This window comes from Podarcis tiliguerta, assembly GCF_965153285.1.
Source record: "Podarcis tiliguerta genome assembly, chromosome: 8".
Taxonomy (NCBI): domain Eukaryota; kingdom Metazoa; phylum Chordata; class Lepidosauria; order Squamata; family Lacertidae; genus Podarcis; species Podarcis tiliguerta.
The window spans coordinates 17,842,535-17,867,321 of NC_139541.1; the positions used below are offsets into that span (position 1 = coordinate 17,842,535).

The 24,787-nt window shown below is 47.3% G+C and overlaps 1 protein-coding gene across 5 annotated transcripts in view; it reads right to left on the minus strand.

Annotated features, from left to right (window-relative positions):
* The window catches only part of C1QTNF12 (C1q and TNF related 12), a 51,800-nt gene that overhangs the window by 8,953 nt on the left and 18,060 nt on the right, over nucleotides 1–24,787 (minus strand). For 3 of the 5 annotated variants that reach the window (XM_083454239.1, XM_083454238.1, XM_083454242.1), the window contains 5 exons: nucleotides 11,802–11,921; nucleotides 8,764–8,875; nucleotides 7,185–7,366; nucleotides 2,196–2,304; nucleotides 1,810–1,900 (listed from right to left, as the gene is read on the minus strand). In XM_083454239.1, the coding sequence (XP_083310365.1) occupies nucleotides 1,810–1,900; nucleotides 2,196–2,304; nucleotides 7,185–7,366; nucleotides 8,764–8,875; nucleotides 11,802–11,921 (614 nt within the window). Of the gene's footprint in view, nucleotides 1–1,809; nucleotides 1,901–2,195; nucleotides 2,305–7,184; nucleotides 7,367–8,763; nucleotides 8,876–11,801; nucleotides 11,922–17,695; nucleotides 17,864–24,787 lie in introns of all 5 variants that reach the window. The other 2 variants (XM_083454241.1, XM_083454240.1) reach the window with 2 other exon arrangements.

A 24,787-nucleotide genomic window follows, 5' to 3' on the forward strand; every position in this document is an offset into this window, starting at 1 on the left:
TTGTTTTTTTTTATTCTTCAGCATTCCACACCTTCTTCTCTGTTCCTCCAATAAAAGTGTTTAAATTAGAACTTTAACAGCGAGATCGGTTCCATCTGAGTCACGAAGAGGAGGGGGGGGGGATCTTTGGCACAGCCGTGTGCCCAAACCTTTCTTCCAGCTCCACTTTTTGGCTTCCGTGGGGTTTCAAGAGCTGCCAGCAGAGACCCGTTCAGAGGACATTTCCCCCACTTTTGTTTTGACAGAGTTGTGGCGAGTGTGGCGGACAAAGAACAAATCAGGAAAGAGAAAAGGCCCAAAATGGCCGTTCTTGTGCAAGGAAAGCATGGGGGGCGTTTTAGAAAGGGCTGGGGGAACACCACTGCCCTCTGCCAAATGAACTGCAGACCTCTAAGCTTTTCCAACGAGGCCTACTGAGGAGACACAGCCCTTCAGAAGAGCTGTGGATGGTTGCCATGGGAGACAGGTCTGAATCCACGAGGCTGCCATATTTTTGTGCATGGCAGCCATTCGACCCCCGAATGCTCCAGAATGAGTCAACTTCCAAAGAACCATCCAAAACAAAGATGGCCGCCGTGGGCCAGGGTAAGCCATGAACCCTGGAGAAGAGAAGATGAAGGGGAGACCACGAGAGGATTGAAGGGTTGTCCTGAGGAAAATCGAGCAGGTGCATTTTCTGTCGCCCCAGCGCGAAGGAGCGTGGGGGGTGGAAACGGCAGGAAAGTCAATTTCGGCTAAAAGATAGGAGCAGTGCCTCACTGATAAGAGCGGTGAAACAGAGTGCTTTGCTCTGCTTCACTGAAGGTTTTTATGCAGAAACTGGTTAGTCAGGGAAGCAGCATGGAGAAGAAGGCTGTTAAGCCTGATATCTATGTTCTGCCTTCATTGTTGGAAGCAAGATGTCTACTTGCTGGCATTCACAAGTAGGGAGAGTTGCTGTTGCACTCAGGTCCTGCTTGCAGGATTTCCAGAAGAAGCATTTGGTTGGCAGGGTGTTAGACTAGATGGGCTTTTGGTCTGATCCAGCAGGCATTAGTTATGTTCTTAATTTCCATGGGCCCTGTTTTGGTGGGGTTTCCTGTAGGTATCTGGATGAACACTGAGAGTACAGGATGCCTGACCCCAATGGGCCATTGGCGTCATCCAGCAGAGCTTTTCTCATTATCTTAGTTGCCTCCAGCATTGAAGATCTTGCGCCCAGCAGAGGGTGGAGCAAAATGACCTCCAATTTCCCTTTTGACTCCTATTATTGAATCCTATTCATAATGTGCTGGTGTTATTCTGACAAGCATAAGCTGAGACTCAAGTGTATTTCAGGGAGGAAAGAATGGCTGGGATATTGCTATTGTTGTTGTTCTTATTGTTACGTCAATTATCCACTGAGAAAGAAACCTTAGATTAGGCCTGCCATAAAGATGCTAGATGCTGGAACAAGGATGGGGGACCCTTTTTCATTCCAAGGGCTGAATTCTCTTCTGGGGGTCACATGCCAGTGGTAGGTGGAGCCAGAGGTAAAAGTGGGCGGAGCAGTGGATTTTAAAATGACCTTTGCGCAGTAGGCTGGTTTCAACACCCACCCCTCTCTTGCAGGCATGAGTTCAGAGTTCAAGGACATGTTCCAGCCAGGCAAAGGTGCTCAAGGAAGGTACAAAGCAGGGCTGGGGAGAGACCTAGCTGGGGAGGGTGTGTGGCCTGGGGAGAGTCCTGAGAGCCAGACACAGAGAGCTGGAAGACCACATTCGGACAATGGTCCAAAGGTTCCCCACCTGTGTCCTGAGATGGTATTGCAGCAGCATCCCAGTGACTTACGTGTTGCGATGACAGAGGGATTCGATGCAGATCAGCACCCGGACGTTGTCTCTTGCTCGAAGCTGTAGTTTACTTTTCAGCTCACTGTGGTCTTGGAGAAAAAGAAGGAGGGTATGTAATGAATATAGAGATGTGTGCACAGAAATTAGCCTTGGATGCAAATTTAACATCAACATTTATTGCCCCACCCACTTCTGCCTCTGGCATGTGGCCCTTGGAAGGTTGCCCAGAAGCAAATTTGGCCCCTCGGGCATAAATAAGGTCCCTGTGTTAGAGGAACCAGCTTCCGTAGGGTTAGATTTGACCTTCTTTTTTCAAGACTGTACCGGCTGTGAAACGAAGGCAAAAGGACATGTTATCTGCCAGCAGCAAGAGTTCCGACTCACCAATGTGGACGTTGGCCGAAAACTGATAAATGCCAGATATAGATGCTGTAAATCTCCCGGTGGTTAAGTTCAAACCAGATCCCCGGAGGAACGCTCCTTTGGCCGAAGGCTAGGGAGAAAAAGAACACTGTCACAAATCCAACAAGACCCTGGCCACAGCCTCCATTGCTCCCCTTCTCTCTATTTCATAACACACAGAAGCTTTCTTGTGTTGTGTCTTTGACTTTAAACATCACCAGACCACTTTACATTCAAGAATCGCAGGGTTGTATCCACCATAAGTTTAACATTTAATCTTTTCCCCCAGTTAAGCCTTTCACCAAAAATGGCACCATTCGTCTCGTTTGTCCACTGTAACAAAATCATAACATCCGTAACACCAAGTAATCACATAAGAATCATAAGGCTGTAGAGTCAGAAGAGTCATCTAGTCCCAACCCCACACAACGCAAGAATCTTTTTTGCCCAAAGTGTGTCTCGAACCGATAGTCTCATACTCTATTGTCAGGGAACTGCCATCAGTGCCGGAGGGAGACAGCAAAATCCAGAGGGATTCCGGAGAGCGTCCCGGGATTGGGAGAGGCAGCCCATCTTCTGGGGAAGAGAATCAGCGTAGCACCAGTGGAGAAGGGGGGCAGATGGGGGAAGCGGCGAGGCGGACCCATGACTCCTTGCCGGGGACCCGCGGGGAGAGGAAGGGTCCTCCGCTGCCCACGCCCTCCTTGCGCGCAGGGAGAGTAGGCAAAGACTTGGCATCAAAGAACTTCTTTGCTGGAAGAAGTTTAAGAAACGCCCACTGACAGATTCTGCCAGCGATTGAGACAGCCACGGGTGAGTGGCTGTCCCAACAGAAAAGGTTCACTCAGGCAATCCAGCCAGGTGTTTGCACTGGCTTACGCACGAGCAACCCCTAGAACCATTACATCTATCAACTGAGCTATCCCAGGAACGTGTTTGTGACATTATTCCACCCGGCTCATTTCATTGCAAAGAAAACACAATGCAAATGTGGGGTTGAGGCAGGGAACCATAATCAATTATGTATCATTTGCTGATCATGTTCGCCCAATTGACTTCCGTTCCGGATGTAGGACGAACAAGTATACATTGGCCATTTCTGTTTTGGCAAAATTCTCCAACCTCCCTCTATACGCACACCCCTAGCCCTACCGAATCACTTTCTTCTGCGCTATTGGGGAGGGCTTAGCGACCTTTGTTTTTCTTTGCCTTCATCTCTACAGTTTTTTGGGGGGGACCAACCGAGGAGGCCTGAAGAGCGCTCCCCACCTCCCACCCCGGGTTTAGCGACTGCCATGCAAGGGAGAGGTCTCCAGTTGCAAAGCTGGCAGGAAAGATTATCGGACTTAGCCTAAAATAAACTCAGTGCGGGTGTTTATTGTTATCTTTGGCTCCTGCGGTGTGGGTTTGGCTCAAGTCAGGGAGGAGGAGAAAATTAGCTTTAATGTGCCAAGGAAAGAAAAAGCCCATTAATTGGAGGTTCTGCTGTTGCTGCAACATCAGAATTTGGGTGGTGTTTTTTTTCAGGAGAGAGAGAAAGCTGGTTTTGCCTAGGGAACTTTATTACTATTAGTAATTATTGTTACTGTTAATAATATTTATTAATACTACTACTATTAATATTAATATTTTAATTGTTGTTACTACTACTACTACTAATAATATTGTAATTGTTGTTACTACTACTACTACTACTACTACTACTAATATTTATGATGATGATGATGATGGTGTTTGGCCCAAGGGTCCCAGCATATTAATACAACAACATTAAGGGTAAAAAAATAATATACGATAGATCCTCCATCAGATAAGACTGCAATCCTAATGGGCATGTCGTCGGCCACTGTGAGAAGATGTTGAACTAGATGGACCATTGGCCTGATTCAGCTGCAGGGCTTTTCATACGTTCTTATGGATGAGCATGACAGATGTAGGTCCATTAATTTCGGTGGCTCTATCTTAGTGGGATGTGGCCCATCGTAAAAGGATGGATAAAACACAGCTAAAATCCACAAAACTGGCAGATATATGTAATATATTTACATATTTACAATTCAGATAAAATGAGTGGGTTGCTTGAGTTAGCTCAACAGCTACAGAGCTAGAGCAAACCTACATAGAATCATAGAATTGTAGAGTTGGAAGGGATCCTGAGGATCATCCATTCCAACCCCCCGCAACGCAAAACTATACAGCTGTCCCATACAGGGATCGAACCTGCAGCCTTGGCATTATCAGCACTATGATGCGTCTGTTGGAAGGCTGTACCACTTTGGAGAGTAGGACGGTAGAGAGCAATATGAAGCCAAAGGCCATGCATAAGACAGCTTTGATTCTTCTCAGTTGCTTATTTGACACCCCTAGTACATGGTATGGGCCCTTCCACTCCCCTTTTCAAATTTGTGTGTGTGTGTGTCCCCCTCCAATCTGTTAGGCAGAAGCTGCCAACCCATTTTTGGCAGCTCTGTTCCTTCCCCCCTTTCGTTAAAAGCAATTAAACTAAAACGGAGGCAGCGACTTAATTCCCCCGAAACCGCGGACTTGAAATGGAAGGCAATTTCCCGGCACCAGTAAATTACCGCTTGATAAAACATTCCTGTTTCTTCACGTCTTTCCCTCTCTCTGTCTCTCCCTCTGCAGCTTCGCCATTCTCTCCCTCTCTGTCTCTTGCAGAATGAAAGGACGTCGACATAGTGCCCCCATTCCTTATGAGGACTTGAGCTCGGCAGTAGAGCATCTGCTTCACCAGAACCATGAAGATATAATAAGAGCCTAAGCAGAGCCCTGCTGGATCAGGCCCAAGGTCCATCTAGTCCAACATCCTGCTCTCAAGTTGGCCAACCACAGGCTCATTATGGGAAGCCCACAAGCAGAAACTCAGAGCTCTCCCCAGTTGTGATTCCCAGCCACTGTTATCCTGCAGCATCCTGCCGCCATCAGTAGTGGGAGAACACAGCCATTGTGGCTAGTAGCCATTGGTAGCCATTGAATCAGAGAGTTGGAAGGGACACCAAGGGTCATCTAGTCCAACCCCCTGCAATGCTGGCATCTCAGCTAAAGCATCCATGGCAGGTGGCCGCCCAACCACTGCTTAAAAACCTCCAAGGAAGTGTCATGTGACAAAGACGCATGAAAGCAGAAGCAGCAAAGCAGGCTGGGAAGTGCTGGGACTGCACAATCATTTGGGCCTACTAACGTTATTCAGGCCAGCTGCTAACTGTTGAGTCACTCTGACATGTGTCTCATTCTCCTTATAAGTAGCAGCCATTTTCTCTGTGTGTTCTCTGTAAGATTTCAGTTAGTGTCAGTCTGCCTCAGTTTTGAGCACAGTCAGTATGCAATCTCAGTCAAACGGTTTGGAACCATGTTGTTTATGAAGAAGTTTATTTTAACTCAGTAAAGCTCTTATCCTTTCACTTAAAAACTCTGCATTATTAATTTACGCTGCACGTCAGGAAGGAGAGTCCACCACCTCCCGAGGGAGACCATTCCACTGTCAAACAGCTCATACTGTCCGGCTTTAGTCGGAATCTCCTTTCTTGTAACTCAAAGCCATGGGTTCGAGTCCTACCCTCCAGGGCAGGAGAAAACAAGCTTGCTCCATCTTCCATTGGACAGCCCTTGAGATATTCGAAGACAGCTATCATATCTCCTCTCAGTCTCCTCTTTCCCTATGCTAAACATACCCATGTCCTTCATGAATTTGTCGAATCTTCTGGTAAAGATATCCAGGAGGAGAATGATGAATGAGAGCCCTGACAGATTAGACCCAAACTAGGGAACTGGCTCCTGGGGCCCGAGGCACTACGGACCCACAATCTTTTTTTTTTAAGGGGCTGTGCCCCCTCAGTATTCAGAGGGACCCACACGTGACATCAGGACTTTGGGTCGGGCCCCTTCAATTGTCCAGAGAAGTTGGCGCCTCTGGGCCCAACACACAACACAGCCCAGCACTGTGTTCCCACAGCGGCCAACCAGATGGCCCTCTGGGAACCCCACAAGCAGGGCTGGAGCGCAACAGGTCTCTCTCCCCACTTCTGATTCCCAAGGACTTTGCGTTCAGTCTGCAGATACACCCGAAGACAGAGGCGATGAAATGCCGCCTTGACAAGGCCCTATTTTCCCTTTCGTCGCAAGGATGCCCTCTCATCCTGCTGTCGGCGCCCATAGCAACTGTGCCGCAGACTCACGGCTATGTTTGTGCCCCGAACACGCCCTGCTCAGGCCCACAAGTGCTGGCACCAGCGTACCCCTTGGCACGGGCAGGCCCCAGGAATCCGCCAAACATAATTAAGAAAGGGCTGACTCCCTCCATTACAGCCCCTGATGGCTATTAAGATGTCTTAAGTCTCCCTCTCTCCACGCCAATTAGCATGGCACCAGGATTATCCTTCCAGAGAACTTTGCCCCCCCCCTTCCAACCTCCATATGCAGAGATTTTACTTTTAGAGGCTCTTGGCAATTCACTGAGCTTGAAGAATTGCTCTAGGACTCAAACTTGCCATTCCAAGGCTGAGAGTGTTATGAAATCCTTAAAGTAAGTAAACAAACTACAAACTTAGGCCACATTCTCACTTTTAAAACACTATAATATCACTTTGAACAGCCATGGCTTCCCCCAAAGGATTCTGGGAGCTGCCGTTGGCTATAGGTGCTGAGAGTTGCGAGGAGACCCCCTATCCCCCCCCCCCGGAGTTATGATTCCCCACATGGTTTAACAATCAACTCTTCTTCCTGGGGAACTCTGGGAAAGGTAGCTCTTTGAGGGAGAACAGGGGTCTCCTCACAGCTCTCAGCACCTTTAACAAATGACAGCTCCCAGAATCCTTCGGGGGAAGTAGCCATGGCCTAAGTTAGTCCTTAACATCAGTGGGTCTACTCTAATCAGGACTAGCCTTGGCTACAACCCAATACGTGCCTCACACCGTCCGATAACGCCCACCAGTTAAAGAGATGTGGTCTCCTCACCATCTGGAAGTTCTGGAGTTCCATCAAAGTCTTCTTGTCCACAACAATCTGGCCCTTGAGTTTGCAGTGAAAAGCCTCCTCCACTCGCCGGTAGGGGGAGGCCTCCTCCAGGGAGAGCAGCAAAGGGGGCGCCTCACTCAGGGGGGTTGGGAAAGCCGGAGGGGCCCGCCGCTCGGTGGCTTCTGTAAGAAAAAGGGGGGGAAATAGGAGGCCATCTTGTTGGCCCTGAGAATCCAGCTTCTCTGTCCAACTGGAAGAGTGAGTTTGGCTGACCATCCATTTACAGCACTTTGCCCTGCCCTCCAAAGAATTCTGGGAACTGTAGTTTGCCCCTTCCCCACAGAACTACAATTCCCAGCCCCCTATGCAAACTAAAGTTCCCAGGAGGAATCATGTGCTTTAAACATATGGTGTTGTACAGCCTTAGGCCCTAGCAACACCATACATTTAAAGCGCTCTTGTATTGAACTCCTGTTTGCAAATGTCCCATTGGGGTATCTGGTTGGCCACTGTGAGATCAGTTCGCTGGTCTATCTAGAGGAGGGTTTCCAAAACTTGGGTCTCCAGCTGTTTTGGGACTACAATTGCCCTCATCCCTGACCACTGGTCCTGCTAGCTATGGATGGTGGGAGTTGTAGTCCCAAAACAGCTGGCGTTTGAGAAGCAGTGGTCCAGATGGACCCATTGGCCTGATCCCAGCAGGGAGCCTCTTCTGATGTTCTGAACATGCTTCAGATGAGGCTTAAATGTATGGTGTTAATGAAGGTGAAAGAGGAGAGTGCAAAATATGGTCTGAAGCTCAACATCAAAAAAACTAGGATCATGGCCACTGGTCCCATCACCTCCTGGCAAATAGAAGGGGAAGAAATAGAAGCAGTGAAATATTTTACTTTCTTGGGCTCCATGATCACTGCAGATGGTGACAGCAGTCACAAAATTAAAAGATGCCTGCTTCTTGGGAGAAAAGCAATGACAAACCTAGACAGCATCTTAAAAAGTAGAGACATCACCTTGCCAACCAAGGTCCATATAGTTAAAGCTATGGTTTCCCCAGTAGTGAAGTATGGAAGTGAGAGCTGGACCATAAAGAAGGCTGATTGCCGAAGAATTGATGCTTTTGAATTATGGTGCTGGAGGAAACTCTTGAGAGTCCCATGGACTGCGAGAAGATCAAACCTATCCATTCTTAAGGAAATCAACCCTGAGTGCTCACTGGAAGGACAGATCCTGAAGCTGAGGCTCCAATACTTTGGCCACCTCATGAGAAGAGAAGACTCCCTGGAAAAGACCCTGATGTTGGGAAAGATGGAGGGCACAAGGAGAAGGGGGCGACAGAGGACGAGATGGTTGGACAGTGTTCTCGAAGCTACTAACATGAGTTTGACCAAACTGCGGGAGGCAGTGGAAGACAGGAGAGCCTGGAGTGCTCTGGTCCATGGGGTCACGAAGAGTCAGACACGACTAAACAACAACAAGAGAACCATAGTAAAAAAAAATGAGGGTTTGAGAAAAAGAAGGAGAGAGGAAGATGCTGCCGCCTGAGCTTGGAAGGAGACCGGCCTCTCTTGAACCCGTGTACCTTTTAACATCTTCTTGAACTCCTGCAGCAAGACTTCCTGGGTGACTTCTGCCCCTGGAGCCCCCGGGGGTCCTGGAGGGCCTGGGGGTCCTGGAGGTCCAACAAGGCCACGCTGAAAGAAAGAAGAGTGTTTGGGGAGAGGGAGAGGATTCAGAAACCTTATTTGTGATAAATACGCTAGCCTGGTTTATTTTATTTGACTCCTTCATTTCATAGATTCTATATCCCACCTTTCTCCCAAGTTGGGTTTCAAGCCAAAACTCACAATGTTTACAAAATACAGAATAATACAAACTGGGGTGGGAGAGTTGAAGGAGGGAGAGAATACAACCCAACAATTAAAATACAATTTGCCCTGACAGTCAGTTTTAAGGAAGGAAGCGACACAGTTAGACTTGATCCATGGTGCTGCCTTTTTTGACAGGTCCACAAGCAAAGCTGTCAGATGCTGAGTCAGGCCACAAAGGCCATCCAGGGGTGGGGAACTTTCTGCTCAACAGATGTTGCTGGATAACAATTAAGGATTTATTATGTTTTCAGAATGCATCGGAAAATTTATATAGAATTTCTATATAGAATTTCTATAGAAAGGTTTATTGTTTTGTGTACATTCGATTGTAAGATAAAACATATGTGAAGGGACTTGACAGGAAGTCAAAATTGAAGAAAAGATTTTGAAAGATAAAAGGGTAAAAAATATTTACTTTCATTATTATCATTTTTTGTGTGTGTCTGTACATATGTGTGTTTTGTATGGAATGTTTGGGAGGAAATAAGACGGCAAATAACAAATAACAAACTACTGTATTTTTTGCTCTATAAGACTCACTTTTCCCCTCCTAAAAAGTAAGGAGAAATGTGTGTGCATCTTATGGAGCGAATGCAGGCTGCGCAGCTATCCGAGAAGCCAGAACAGCAAGAGGGATTGCTGCTTTCACTGCGCAGTGATCCCTCTTGCTGTTCTGGCTTCTGAGATTCAGAATTTTTTTTTTCTTGTTTTCCTCCCCCCAAAACTAGGTGCGTCTTGTGGTCTGGTGCGTCTTATAGAGCGAAAAATACGGTAAATATTGATGTATGTAATTTTTATTTCTCAATTATATTTAGTGGCAGTATGGTTGTAATGTTTTTTGTAACATAAAATCATTCAATAAAAATTATTTTTTAAAAAAAAGATGTTGCTGGACTACAACTCCCATCAGCCCTAGCAAGGGTAGCCAATGGTCAGGGTGGATGGCAGCAGTTGTAGTTTGGCAGGATCCGAAGAGGCAAAGGTTTACCCCAGTTGACTTAGCCCAACAACAGATCGTTGGCATTTGCTCTTCAGGGTCTTTGGCAGATGATTTGGTAGATCTGGAGGATAAGGCTATCAACATCTACTAGCCATGATGGCTACACTTGGTCAGAGTAATGCTCATGTGCTCAGGTCCAGCTTGCTGGTTTCCCACAGGAACCTGGTTGGCCACTGTGAGAACAGGACGCTGGACAACATGGGCCCTGATCGAGAAGGCTCTTCTTCTGTTCCTAGGATAAGGACCCCCAACTGCAGGCACCAGGGACTGAAGCTGAGAATAATCTGAAAGCAAATCACACGATGCTCTGCTACAGGAGGACAAGGCTGCCAACGGCTGCTAGCTATGGTGGCTCTGCTCTGCCTCCACTATCGCAGGCAGTAAACCTTTGCATACCAGTTTCTGGGAACTGCAAGAGAGGAGATTTGCTGTGGCACTCAGGTCCTGCTTGCAGGCTTCCCAGAGGCATAAGGCTGGCCATTGTGAGAACAGAATGCTGGAGTCAGTAATCCTTAGGCCTGATCATGGGTATAGCCAGGGAGGCAGAGGAGCAGCTGCCCACCCCCAATCCAGTAAATAAAAATACTTAACTGAAAGTAGAAATAATCAGAATATCTGAAATCGAAATGACAGGTTTTTCTGAGCACATGGGGTCAAAAGAAAGAAATTTTTAAAAACTGTTGTCAAGATGTTTCATTCCGAATCAGCTAGACAGAGCCAGAAAGAGGATGGTGACAGGTGGGTGTCCTTCCCCCCCCCCCCAAAAAAAACACCCCACAACATAAATCCTGGCTACATCCATGGGCCAGATATAAGCTGCAGGGCTCCTATTCTGTTCTTTGCAGCACCATAGCTCAAGATCTTTTAACTGGGGAGGCAGAAGACGGAACTGGGGGTGGGTGACTCACAAAACAAATGTGAGTGTGCAATATGTTCGCTGCCCCCCACCCCAAACACACACACACACACACACACACACACACACACACACCATAGCTTGCAATCCTATACACATTTAACCAGTGCTGGATTTACGTATAAGCTAAACAAGCTATAGCTTAGGGCCCCACTCTCTTGCCCCCCCCCCGAAAAAAATTAAAGGGGAAAAAAGCTGGATGTACATTTCCAAAATATAAGAGAAAAAACAAATAAAATAAAACCTAACTACAGCAACAGTGTTTTGTGTCATGTGGGCTCCTATGATGTAAGTAATGGGCCCCCAATCATTTTAAGTCAGAGCTTAATAATTATTTCACTATTAATATACTTCTTCAACAATTACTTTTTAAAATACATATTTTGTTATGTGCACATGGCTTTAGGTACCTCTTAGGTCCATAAATTACCATACAGCATATATTCGACAAAAAAAAAAAGCGACAATTTGTTGTTAACAAAGGACAGCTGGACATATAAGGGCCCCATTACCTTCAGTAGCTCAGGGCCTCATCAAACCTAAATCCGGCCCTGCATTTATCCCGGGAGGAGTATTCTTCATTGGACTACTTCTGAATAGACATGCATAAAACTGCAATCCTCCCACTGCCCCCCCCCCAAAAAAAAATGCTTCTCTACTTCTGCAAACCTTGGAGTTTCCCCAAATTGACCCCACCCTCTCATAGATGGATGGTGCCATTTTGACTGCACAGATTAACGGCACTCCCACCCTGAACTTCAGAACCAGAGGGAAGGGTTTATTATCACGATGGATGTAATGGACAGCTAAAAGTGCTTCCGAGAATAACCTACTAATTTCTTATCTCTGCCTTTGCATTTCTTTTTGGAGTTGCTGCCGTCATCAGGACGATGTACAAATGAAATCCACGTCCGACGCGGGTCAGTGATGCGAGGGTCTGGGGACTCTAGCATCTAAGGAAAGAAGAAGAAGGATTGAGGGCACTGTGAGTCTTTTATCCACAGCCAATTATATATGTGTGTGTTTACGTGTGTATATGTTGGAGATAATGTGAGTTGAGTGGTTCATGTGCATAATAACTGGCCATTGTGCACATTCACCAGGCCTCACGGAAAACGTGCACATAATATGTCCCCTACAGGCAAACTGTGCACATCTCCTCGCCAGTATATGCATAATTTCCCACAGGGTCTTGGGAAATGTGCATATTCCCCCAAACCTGTTGGAGATTGTGCATATTGGCTGGAGAATATACAAAAATGTAGCTGAGATACGCTCATTCCCCAAGACCTGTTGGAGACTACGCATAATGACAAGAGTATATAGCCGAGATATGCACATTCCCCAAGGCCTGTTGGAGGTTTTATATATATCAGTTGGGAAATCTGCAGAATTCAGGGACAGATTATGTGCACATTCTCCACAAAGTCTTGTGAATGTTCACAATGGCCTGTTGTTCTGCGCATTAATTGTTCAATTGACATTACCCCATATATAGATGTATAGATACATAATCCAACAGTGTTGCTCAGCTGTCAGTAATGGTTCCTTCAGTGGAATAGAAAAGAAAGCCATTTTTATTGATACGAGGAACCCCCACCCCCCACCCTCTAAATTTGGCATTGAGGCTTGACTTTGGGGCTAAAAATACTTCAGTTTCCCCATGAGCATTTCCAAAGTTGAAAATCAAATTTTGCAGTTCAGAAATTCAGATCTCAGAATGGTTGTCTTGCATTTTCAATAAAGCTAAATCAAGAGCCACATGTATGCTTGAGGAGGACAAAATATTTTTAAAATTGGGGGTGGGGATAAATGCTAAGGCTGAGAAAAAACAAAAGCAGAAGCCTTAGCCATGGGAGATATATTATTTTAAAGACCTCACAGTTTTAAGAAACAGCAAGCTATGCCTGCATACTTCAATATTAAGGCCCATTTTACAGCTGGGGAACACCGAGGCTCAACGTTACATACAACTTGCTCCTAGATTAGGCAAGTACTTGTGCATAGAACTGAAGCCCTTCGTTGTAGCTTATATTGCTAAATAATGGGGAGTCAGAAATCATACCACTGAGATCCAGTAGATCTACTTTCTGTCCACCCCTGCTATTAACACCAAGGAGCTATTGTCCAGACTTATTTTCCACTTTAACTAAAATTAGAAGCAGATTTTATTTTTGCCCTTAGAAGGTTTGCACTGAGAAGCATTTCCTCCTGCTCCTGCTTTCAAATGCTTTACTTGTGGTTTAAAGCACACAAAAAATCCCATTTCACAGCTAGAGGGCACTGAGGCCAGACATTCTGATTGGAAGATAGCAACAAGCCCAGAGCACCTAAGCCCTGCAAGGAACCTAACAATGAAGGCAGGTAATTCTGTTGGTTCCCTTACGAGTGCATGATCATAAAGAGAACGTTCTGATCACCTAGTCCAACCATTCGCTGCAAGATCTGCAGTGCAGGTTGCAACTTACAGCGTCCATTACAGGTGCCCTATATACCAAGTCAGGGTATTTTTCCATCTAGACTAGTACTGCCTGCTCTGACAGGTCGCAGTTCTCCAAGCTAGAGGTGAATGAAGTGCAAAAGCCTATTCTGGGCTGCATCAGCAGAAGTATAACCTCCAGATCAAGGGAAGAAATAGGATTGTGCCTTGGACTTGGATTGTGCCTCTATTCTGCCTTGGACAGACCACACCTGGAGTACTGTGTCCAATTCTAGACACCACAGTTTAAGAAGGAACTATGACAAGCTGGGATGTGTTCACAGGTGGGTGGCCAAGATGACAAAAGGTCTGGAAACCAAGCCTTATGAGGAACGGTTGAAGGAGCTGGGTATGCTTAGCCTGGAATAGAGGAGACTGAGAGGAGATTTGATAGCCACCTTCAAATATCTAAAGGGCTGTCCCATGGAGGATGGAACAAGCTCCCCTCCCCCCCCCCCCGTAGCTCCAGATGGTAGGACCCAAATCAATGGACTCAAGTATTGGAAGACACAAGATTTACCCACCCGGGAAGAATGGCAGATGAAGCTGATGGACTACATGGAAATGGCGGAAATGACTGGCAGAATCCGAGACCAGGGAGAAGAGTCGATGGAAGAAGATTGGAAAAAATTTAAAGTATATTTACAGAAATACTGCAAAATTAATGAATGTTAGAAGAATACTGGAATGAAGTTATAAGGTTTTAGCAGAAATGTTATAAAGATTTAAGCAAAAACTGATTGTTAATGGGTTAAAGTGGAAAATTTAAAGTTAGATTGTGTTAAGATAAATTATAGAACAAAAAATTGAGAAAGAGGGAAAGGATTTGCTGAACTAGCTAATTTGAACTAGAATACAAAAAAGGGAGGTGTGAGGAAGTCGAGGAAACAAGTAAATGAAAGATAAAGATATGGAAATTGGATGTGTTTTTAAATGTTTTTGTTTTTTCTTGTTGTCTTGATGTATTGTTTTTTCTTTCTATTTTGATGTACTGTTTGTTAATTTTTTATTGTGTTTTTTTCTCTCATATTTTTTTCCCTGTAACTATAAAACTACTAATAAATATTATTATATAAAAAAAAAATCAATGGACTCAAATTACAAGAAAGGAGATTCCAACTAAGCATTAGGAAGAGCTTTCTGATGGCTGGAGCTATTTGGCAGTGGAATGGCTCCCTCAGAAAGTGGGGGACTCTCCTTCGTTGGAGTTTTCGGCTATACAGTGGTACCTTGGGATAAGTACTTAATTCGTTCTGGAGGTCCGTACTTAACCTGAAACTGTTCTTAACCTGAAGCACCCCTTTAGCTAATGGGGCCTCCTGCTGCTGCCGCGCCGCCGGAGCACGATTTCTGTTCTCATCCTGAAGCAAAGTTCTTAACCTGAAGCACGATTTCTGGGTTAGCGGAGTCTGTAACCCGAAGTGTATGTAACCTGAAGCGTATGTAACCCGAGGTACCACTGTACTGTACGTCCCTCCCAGCTCTACAGTTCTATTACTCTGTCACTTTCAGTTTCCTTCCCCAACCCCAACTCCAATTTACTCCTCTACATTTCTGTACCAAGTTAGATTTTATTTCTTTAATCCTAATAAAAACTCACCAGCTTTTTAGTCCAAATTTCTCCCAATATACACATTTGTCTATGCAGTTTTGCCTAACCTTTGATTACAGAGCAAGTTCCCCTAAGACAGGCATGGCCAAACTTGGCCCTCCAGATGTTTTGGGACTACAACTCCCATCATCCCTAGCTAACATATATATATATGAAAAGCCTCAGGCAGGACCCGAGCACAAAAGAACTTTGCTCTCATGAGTCTTCCAGCAACTGGTTTTCAGAAGCATTCCTGCCTCCAATTGTGGAAGAAGAGCAAAGCTGTCATGGCGTAAGTCAGCTTCCGCTGTTCCTAGTAAAAAAAAGGTCCGTAGTTTGGTGGCAGAGCATCTGCCCACTGCCACCAATAGCCTGTCAAAAATGGAATCTGGGAGTGACTGCCTCCCCAGCCAATTCACAGGCCCTTCCCTTGCCAAAGTTCCATCATCAACAGGGAGAAGAAGAAGACAAGCCCGGGAGTCACGAGCCCCTCCAATGAATGAACTGTCAGCTCAGGAGCTTTAATGAATCACCTCTTGGAATCTGGGGCTTGTTAATGAAAGCAAGGGGGGTGGGGAGAGGATGCTGGAAAGAATGTATCAAAATTTGAAAACAAGAATGCATATTGGCACACGTCAGGATTTATCTAAGGGAGGGGGCTTGGATGGGGGGGTGGATCCCTCTCAGATTAGGGTGTTGGCAAAAAGAAAGGAGAAAAAGAAATCAGGAAATCAGAGACACCCAAACCAGAATTACTGGATGGTTGGGAAAACTTAGAGAGTTCCTCTGAGGGTCCCCTCCACTCAGCTAAGGGCTCAGTTCAGTATCGGCTTACTATTTAGAAGCTGAATCAGAAAATCCCTTTCTAAGAGTTTTCAATCAGCTGCCTGTCCCTTGTCTTCTTTATTTATTATTATGTTAGATCCAGTGTTAGTCCTACTCAGAGTAGATCCATTGAAATAAATGGAATGGGCATGAGTAACTTATGTACATTAGTTTAGACTGGCTTACTCTGTACAAGACTCAGTTGGATACCACCTATTAATATTATCTTCCTATATACATAAAAAGGTAAGGTTGTCGTCATGCTGCAGTTTGCATGGTCTCCTAATGGCCAAGAGAAGAGTAGGCAGGAAGGTAGCTCTGGCTGCCAGCTTCCTCCTCCTTAGTCTCGGTGTTGCCCTTGTGGAACTCAGCAAGGAGGAGGAGGAGGGAACCCTTACAGCTACATAACATATGTCCTAGCAACCCCTGGGGCCAGATCAGGCCCAAGAGCTACCCATTGGAGAGCCCTGGCTCACTCAGCACCCTCCTCTCTTGCCCCAGGTGGGGGCTTGCGGAATAGCAGCTGTCTGCCTTGCGAGCCAAGGGAAGGGGCTGCCTGAGTCATTTCCAGCAGAGCCTTGACGCATTCCATGGTAATTGAGTAATTAGTGTCAATGTTAGATCTGTCAAGCACGCCCTCGGGTCAAGCAGACATCCCAAGAACGGGATCAGGAATCAAGTGTTTTACGGGATCCCAAATTGCTGCCGATGAAACAAACTTCGGGGGGGGGGGGGCGCGCAGGAGGAATGCTTCTTGAGCAACGTCTCCTGCCTCGAATGCACCCACAAAAATTCAAGAGGGCACAGGTAGAGGCTCCAGGGAAAATGTTGCCTTGTTCAGGCCAGCTCTGCATTGTTTCCCTGGACACCCCGTTCCGTTCCTGCCCTAGTTTTTCGTTTTAACCCCCCTGATAGTCAGCATTCTGTGCCCACTTGAACATGCTTGATCCAATACTGGACTGCTTTTTTAAAAGGGGGGGGGAGTCTCCTTCCTCGGAGCTCCCCACCCACCCTTCTTCCACAAATCCTTGGGTTTCTCTGAGCCTCGCGTGACCTCTCAGATTTCAAGTTCGCTATTTTCTCTCCCACCAAAGGCCTATCCTAAAAACCAGGGTTTTTTCAGCCCGAATAATGCCACATTCCCTTCTGGGTAACCTACCCAGGGACACATGCCAAGGGTGGGCGTGGCCCAGAGATGAATGTGGGTGGGGCCTAGAATGCAAATTTTACCTTCATTCAGTAGGAGAGTTTCCACACACAGTGGCACAGCCCTGTCTCTCCTCCATCCAGGCAAGCAAAAAGGCATGATCGGAGCTCAAGGACATGTTCCAGCCAGGCAAAAACACTCAAGGAAGATGCAAAGCAGGGCTGGTGAGGGGTGTAGTCCGAGGAGAGATCCAGGAGCCAGATAAGAACCCCAGAGGGCTACATCTGACCCCCAGACCTGAGGCTCCCCACCGTCACTCAAAGGCAGGACTTTTTTTCAGCCTGAACCATAGGAGCCAACTCGTAGGGGCCGAGGGGGTGATCCCCCCCAAAGTTGATGGGCACTGCCATTAAAACGGTGTGCGTGCACTGCGTCATGTGATTGATTATGCATTGTGGGGGCTTACCTCCACCCCAATATTTTATTCAAGTTGGCACTCCTGGCTGGAACTCACGGGAACTCAATTCCGGCACCTCTCAGCTGGGCGCCATTGCCATGATAAGAGAACAATGGCACCTCTTTTTTCTAGAGAAATGGCACTGCTCAAAGACATGTTTCAGGCTCTGCTTTTCTACCGGAGGACTTTGGGCTTGTGTTCATCGAACAACAATATACTCCTCCCCACCTTCCATGATAGACTATCTTTGAATCGGGAGATGTTTGACGGCAGATTGCAGTATGGCTGCGAAGTCCATCTCTCTTATCAGGACATAAAGAGGAGCCCTGCGGCTGGATCACGTTTTATCTATCCTGAATCGTTCAATATTCAGCTTCACTGGATTGTCCACGAGTTCTGGCATTATGAGAGAGAGGGAGGAAAAAAGATTTCCCTGTTCACTGTCTCCACACTGTGCATGCATTATATTACAGTGGTACCTCTGGTTACGTACTTAATTCGTTCTGGAGGTCCATTCTTAACCTGAAACTGTTCTTAATCTGAAGCACCACTTTACCTAATAGGGCCTCCTGCTGCCGCCGCGCCGCCGCCACGCGATTTCTGTTCTCATCCTGAAGCAAAGTTCTTAACCCGGGGTAATATTTCTGGGTTAGCGGAGTCTGTAACCTGAACCGTCTGTAACCTGAAGCGTATGTAACCTGAGGTACCACTGTACACGCCTCAATCATCTGGTCATCTGGTCCAACCCTCTGCGATGCAAAATGTCCCAACCTCCCCTCATATTGACTTGCTCTGGCCCCTGCAATGCACAAGACAGCTTCTTATGCCACTGAGACTAGGGCTTGCTGATCAGAAGGTCAGTGGTTAAATAGGTACCGCTCCGGCAGGAAGGTAAACGGCGTTTCCATGTGCTGCTCTGGTTCACCAGAAGCGGCTTAGTCATGCTGGCCACATGACCCGGAAGCTGTACGCCGGCTCCCTCGGCCAATAAAGCGAGATGAGCGCCGTAACCCCAGAGTCGGCCACAACTGAACCTAATGGTCAGGGGTCCCTTTACCTTTTTATCTGCGAGTTTGTACAAAGAGCACCACTAAAATAATAGTACAGTGGTACCTCGGGTTAAGGGACGCGGGTGGCGCTGTGGGTTAAAGCCTCAGTGCCTAGGGCTTGCTGATCGAAAGGTCAGCGGTTCGAATCCCCGCGGCGGGGTGCGCTCCCGCTGTTCGGTCCCAGCGCCTGCCAACCTAGCAGTTCGAAAGCACCCCTGGGTGCAAGTAGATAAATAGGGACCGCTTACTAGCGGGAAGGTAAACGGCATTTCCGTGTGCGGCTCTGGCTTGCCAGAGCTGCGATGTCACACTGGCCACGTGACCCGGAAGTGTCTTCGGACAGCGCTGGCCCTTGGCCTCTTTGAGTGAGAGTCTGTCAAGACTGGCCCGTACGGGCAGGGGTACCTTTACCTTTTTTTACCTCGGGTTAAGAAATTAATTCGTTCTGGAGGTCCGTTCTTAACCTGAAACTGTTCTTAACCTGAAGCCCCACTTTAGCTAATGGGGCCTCTTGCTGCCGCCGTGCCGCTGGAACACAATTTCTGTTCTCATCCTGAAGCAAAGTTCTTAACCCGAGGTACTATTTCTGGGTTAGCGGAGTCGGTAACCTGAAGCATATGTAACCTGAAGCATATGTAACCTGAGGTACCACTGTAATAATAATATATCTTTTCCTGATGAGCTTTCGGGCTGTGCTCTGCGATCGCACAAGCGTGGGAAAGGCTGCAACCAGAGCCTCGTGCCAGAGAGCAGTCCCGACAGATCTCTTCTGCAGCCGCCTCGCACCAGCCGCAAAGAGAAGCCACGCAGGCCTGGCCACCGCCGCTGGCTTCCTTGAGTTACAAATCCCTCTCAGAGAGAGGCAGGCCGGGCGCTCCCTGCTTTCCCCACCGCCAGCCGGCGTGACTGACAGCTAAAATGAATGTTCTGTCCTTGTGGTATTATTATTTAATTACTATGGCATGCATGAGCAATCCCGAGAATGAGCGTGTAAGCCGCGCTCTGTTCGTCTTGGCAAAGGCAGGCTCCAGCAGCTGAAGGGAGATGCCTGCAGCCGAGATGGGGTGGTTGAGCCACCGCGGCGAACAAGAAGCCAAGGCAGGGGGGTGGACCCACGGCCGCAGCAGAGGCTGGTCCAGTAGACTGAACAGATTGCCGCACACAGAGGGGCTGCCTTGGAGACGTGCTCGGAAACTTCAGAAGGTCCAAAGAGCAGCAGCCAGACGCTTGACTGGGGTTGGTCATAGGAAGCCCACGACTCCCCGGTTACAACTGGCTATGGGACGCAGGTGGCACTGTGGGTTAAACCACCGAGCCTAGGACTTGCCGATCAGAAGGTCGGCAGTTCAAATCCCCGCGACGGGGTGAGCTCCCATTGCTCGGTCCCTGCTTCTGCCAACCTAGCAGTTCGAAAGCATGTCAAAGGGCAAGTAGATAGATAGGTACTGCTCCGGCGGGAAGGTAAACGGCATTTCCGTGCGCTGCTCTGGTTTGCCAGAAGCGGCTTAGTCATGCTGGCCACATGACCCAGAAGCTGTACGCCGGCTCCCTCAGCCAGTAAAGCGAGATGAGCGCCGCAACCCCAGAGTCATCCATGACTGGACCTAATGGTCAGGGGTCCCTTTACCTTTACCTTTATTCTCCCCTGCAAACCTTGGGAGAGAGCCTTCTCTTGGTCCTGCCACCCTCGCAGGTATGATGGGGATGAAGGAGAGGGCCTTCTTAGTGGTGGCTCCCAGACTTTGGAACTCCCTCCCTAGAGAAGCTAGACTGGCTCCCTCCTTGTTGTCCTTCCACCAGCGAAGGTGAAGACTGTTGTATTCCAGCAGGCCTTGGGGAGCTGACTGCTTTAAAGGCTTTTAAGAGTGCTGCGCCTTTTTTGACATCTGCATTTTAATAGATTAGTTTTTATATTGTTTTAATTCTAACATTTAATTACTTCTTAGCTATTGGATTTTAGTTTCTTGTATTTTATCAGTGTTGCCTTAATTTTTGTAAGCTGCCTTGAGTCTCAGTCTGGGAAAAAGTAGTAATAATAATGGGAAACTGCTCCCTGCTCCCTCTACCTTGATCTCTACACAGACCTCTCTCTTTGATGTTTAGACTGATACATCTTAGGTTGCATCCTGTTTATAATGTGCAAATTATAATGCACTGACAATGTGATTCCTTGCCATGGGATAATAGCAATGGCTCAAAGACAGATGAAGGATAGATCTGTTGCAGACTATTGGCCATGATAATTAAAAGTGGAGTCTGCAACAAAGTCTTGCAGCGTGGAATGCTCCTCTTAAGGGTTCCAAGCAACTAGGCATTAGTCATGGCCTCTGGGCATGCTCAGTCCTCACTGGGTTGTTTTGGGGTCTGTTCCCCCACTTAATTTACATAAACTTCCACAAACCACTAATATGTTGCTGCCTCCATCCTGTGTGTGAATTCTGCAGGGCTTGGGCTCTGTAAAAATGCTGACACTTGGGGAATGATTTTGCTGTTTGTAGATAGGATTCAAGCCTCCGGGCCCACTGGCAGTTGATATCCAACAGATCTCATCTAACAGGGCTCTTCTGAAGCTTAGCATACAAACATACCCTTCCACGCATTTGTCGAACAGACTTTTCAAAAATATATATAATTCCATCTAGCACATCAACTACCACAAGGGGATGAGCTGACAGCCCACTCTCTCTTCCAACTCTCTCCAACCCACACAAGAACCTTCTGAAATCCATCCATTTTTAATCTCATTCTACAGCCCAGGAAAAATGAGGCTGAGAGAGACTGAGTGCAGAGAATTGCAAAGTTGGGTGTGCAAGTTGGACGACCTAGAATCATAGAATCATAGAGTTGGAAGAGACCACAAGGGCCATCAAGTCCAACCCCCTGCCAAGCAGGAAACACCATCAGAGCACTCCTGACATATGGTTGTCAAGCCTCTGCTTAAAGACCTCCAAAGAAGGAGACCCCACCACACTCCTTGACAGCAAATTCCACTGTCGAACAGCTCTTACTGTCAGGAAGTTCTTCCTAATGTTTAGGTGGAATCTTCTTTCTTGTAGTTTGGATCCATTGCTCCGCGTCCGCTTCTCTGGAGCAGCAGAAAACAACCTTTCTCCCTCCTCTATGTGACATCCTTTTATATATTTGAATAGATCTGTTGCAGACTACTGGCCATGATAATTAAAAGTGGACCTCTGTTGCATCGCCAGAGAAAGAGGGAACGCAGCAATGAAAAGGAACGCAGATTTGTGTCCGCAGCACAGACTCTGTTATATACATAGGTGCAAATTTAGAAATCGCTGCTATAGTTTTCAACAGAAAATGCAACCGTTGTGGGGGAGGCTGTGAGCAGGGTGTGACTGCTCAGTTGGGCCATCCAGGATCTGGGTGGCTCTCTCTTATTACTATCCTTTATCTTTGAACTAGACTTCTGCCAGGCAACCCTTCAAATAGAGGAGTCTCCTCTGTAAAGTAGGCTACATGGCCACCATCACGGCTGGTCAACTAATCCAGGTGTAGGAAATGATTGACCTTTCAGATGTTGTTGGACTACAACTCCCATCATCGCTGGCTGAGGCTGAAGGGAGCTAGAGTCTTACAACATGGTTAAACTACAACTTCCCCCTGGACGGGAAAGATTAACGATTTGGGAGCTGCCAAAATAACAATTCTCAAAGAGCTGGACAGAACTCTGGATTTGAATGCAATTAAATGAAGCGGTGCGATGAAGAAATAAAAACAGCTGAAAAAGTACAATATACGGACAAATCTGCACTCCATAGGAAAAAAAGTATCTGTCTTCTGACATGAATGAGGATCACAGAACCAGAGTCAAAACGTGGAGGAAAAGATCGGATATGGAGTTATGAAAAACATTGATGATGATGAGAGGCAGGACTATGATGTTGAAAGCGCTTCAGAATTCAGACCGTGGGAAGCCCAAACAAAAATGATTACAATTTGGAAGACAATTGGACTTTTTTTTATTTTAGTTTTTTTTATTTTTATTGGATTTGATTTGATATGTTAATTAGATGTTTTTATTGGAAAATTAATAAACGCTTTAATAAAAAACCTACAACTTCCCCTCATTCCAGACGGTTGGCCAGTGGCTGAGTCCAGCAATATCTGGAAGGCCACACCATCTGACCAGCAGCAGTTCCCCAAGAACAGGAGCTCTACCATGGAGATATTGGCCCTTCCCTTGGGACATGAGACCATAGGGATCTGCTTTAGGCAGAGTCAGCCCATTGTTCCATCTTGAGGAGTGGTGTCTATTGAACTCAAGAGTCTTCAGTCCACCTAGTTCAGTATTGTGTAAACTGGCAGCAGCACCCCTGGGTATTAGACGGCGGGTGCTCCCATCCCTACTTGGAGATGTTGGGGGTCAAACTGGGACCTTCTGCACGCAAAGCATGTGCTCAGCTATTCAGCTAAGGCCCTACAATGTTGGAAAGATCTCCTGGACCACTGAATGTAATGGATCTAGGTCATTTGGGCACTTCCTCAGGCCAATACGTTCTGGGATCACACACACACAAACTCCCACTCATGTAGAATCATAAAATCATGGAATTGTAGAGTTGGAAGGGACCAGTAAGAGCTGTTCGACAGTGGAATTTGCTGCCAAGGAGTGTGGTGGAGTCTCCTTCTTTGGAGGTCTTTAAGCAGAGGCTTGACAACCATATGTCAGGAGTGCTCTGATGGTGTTTCCTGCTTGGCAGGGGGTTGGACTCGATGGCCCTTGTGGTCTATTCCAACTCTATGATTCTATGATTCTATGATCTAGTGCAACCCCCGGCAATGCAGGAATTGCAGTTGAAGAATCGCCGATAAGTGGCCATCCAGCCTCTGCTTAAAAACCTCAAATGAAGGTGAGGCCACCACTTTCTGATCAATAATCGCTCAACAGCAGCATTAGACCATGTGCGAGTTAAAAGGTCCACCACAGGCCAGATCCCACAGAGACAAGGCAATGGAACGCTTCCCTGCCTACATCAGGCACCAGGGAACCCGATGCTCTGCAGATGTGGTGGGACTCCAACTCCCATCATCCTTTGGGCCGGTGGCCAGGTTGACTGAGGCTGAGGAGAGCCGGAGTACAAAAATACGGTTCAACTACTGCTCCATTGGCCATGCTGGCTTGGGCTGATGGAGACCAAGAAGATCTTGAGAGCTCTAGGGTCCCCACCCCTAGATCTCAGCCAAAACCCAGCGCTCGATACAAGGCAGGCCACCTTTCCAAAAAGAGATTGTGCCTGGGCCTGTGGAGCAGCCAGCCAGCGCATCTCCCCCACCCATGACCACAGAGCCTCTTCCTTGACAAACAAGCTCCCTTCCAGGAAACCCAACAGCTCAGACAAAAACCAGAAAAACGAACCGGCGGATTCAGACTAAATAAAGGGCTGCGTTCGCCGTGCCATCAAGCAAGAGTCTTTCCCAACTAATTGGCGCGCACTCCTAATTGCCCAGATATAGGAGAAGCAATTGTCTCTGAGCTCTTGTCTGGAGGGTAAATCTCTCTCCTTTTCCCCACCCGCAAGAGGGTAATTAGCTCCTATTAGCTAATTAACCACAATGGGCTAAATTGCCGGCTGCTAAGCCCCTGCACAGACATCCACAGATTACGGGAATGACACTTCCCAGTGTGTATGTATGAGTGTGTGTGTGTATATATTTCTTAAGCCTGAAGAGGAACAAAGCGTCTATAAGGGGTATTAAGTGTTGCATCTTGGCGGTCACGCCCCTCGGCGCCACAGATTACCCATTGCGCCGCCCGCCGCCTGCAGGCAAGGCAAGCCCCAGATGGTTCCCCGGGCCGCAGCCCTCACTGTTGAGTGGCAGACGCCTCTGCGTGGCCGGCTCCAGGGTGCTGTGAAGTCAGGCTGCGGCTTCCGTTGCAATAGTGGCAACAGAAGGTGCAGAGGCTCCTCCTGCAGCAATGTTGCCCAGCGGTTAAAAAGGTAAAGGGACCCCTGACCATTAGGTCCAGTCGTGGCTGACTCTGGGGTTGCGGCGCTCATCTCGCTTTACTGGCCGAGAGACCCGGCGTACAGCTTCCGGGTCATGTGGCCAGCATGATTAAGCCGCTTCTGGTGAACCAGATCAGCGCATGGAAACGCCGTTTACCATCCCGCCAGAGTGGTACCTATTTATCTACTTGCATTCTGACGTGCTTTCAAACTGCTAGGTGGGCAGGAGCAGGGACCGAGCAACGGGAGCTCACCCCGTCGTGGGGATTCGAACCGCCGACCTTCTGACTGGCAAGTCCTAG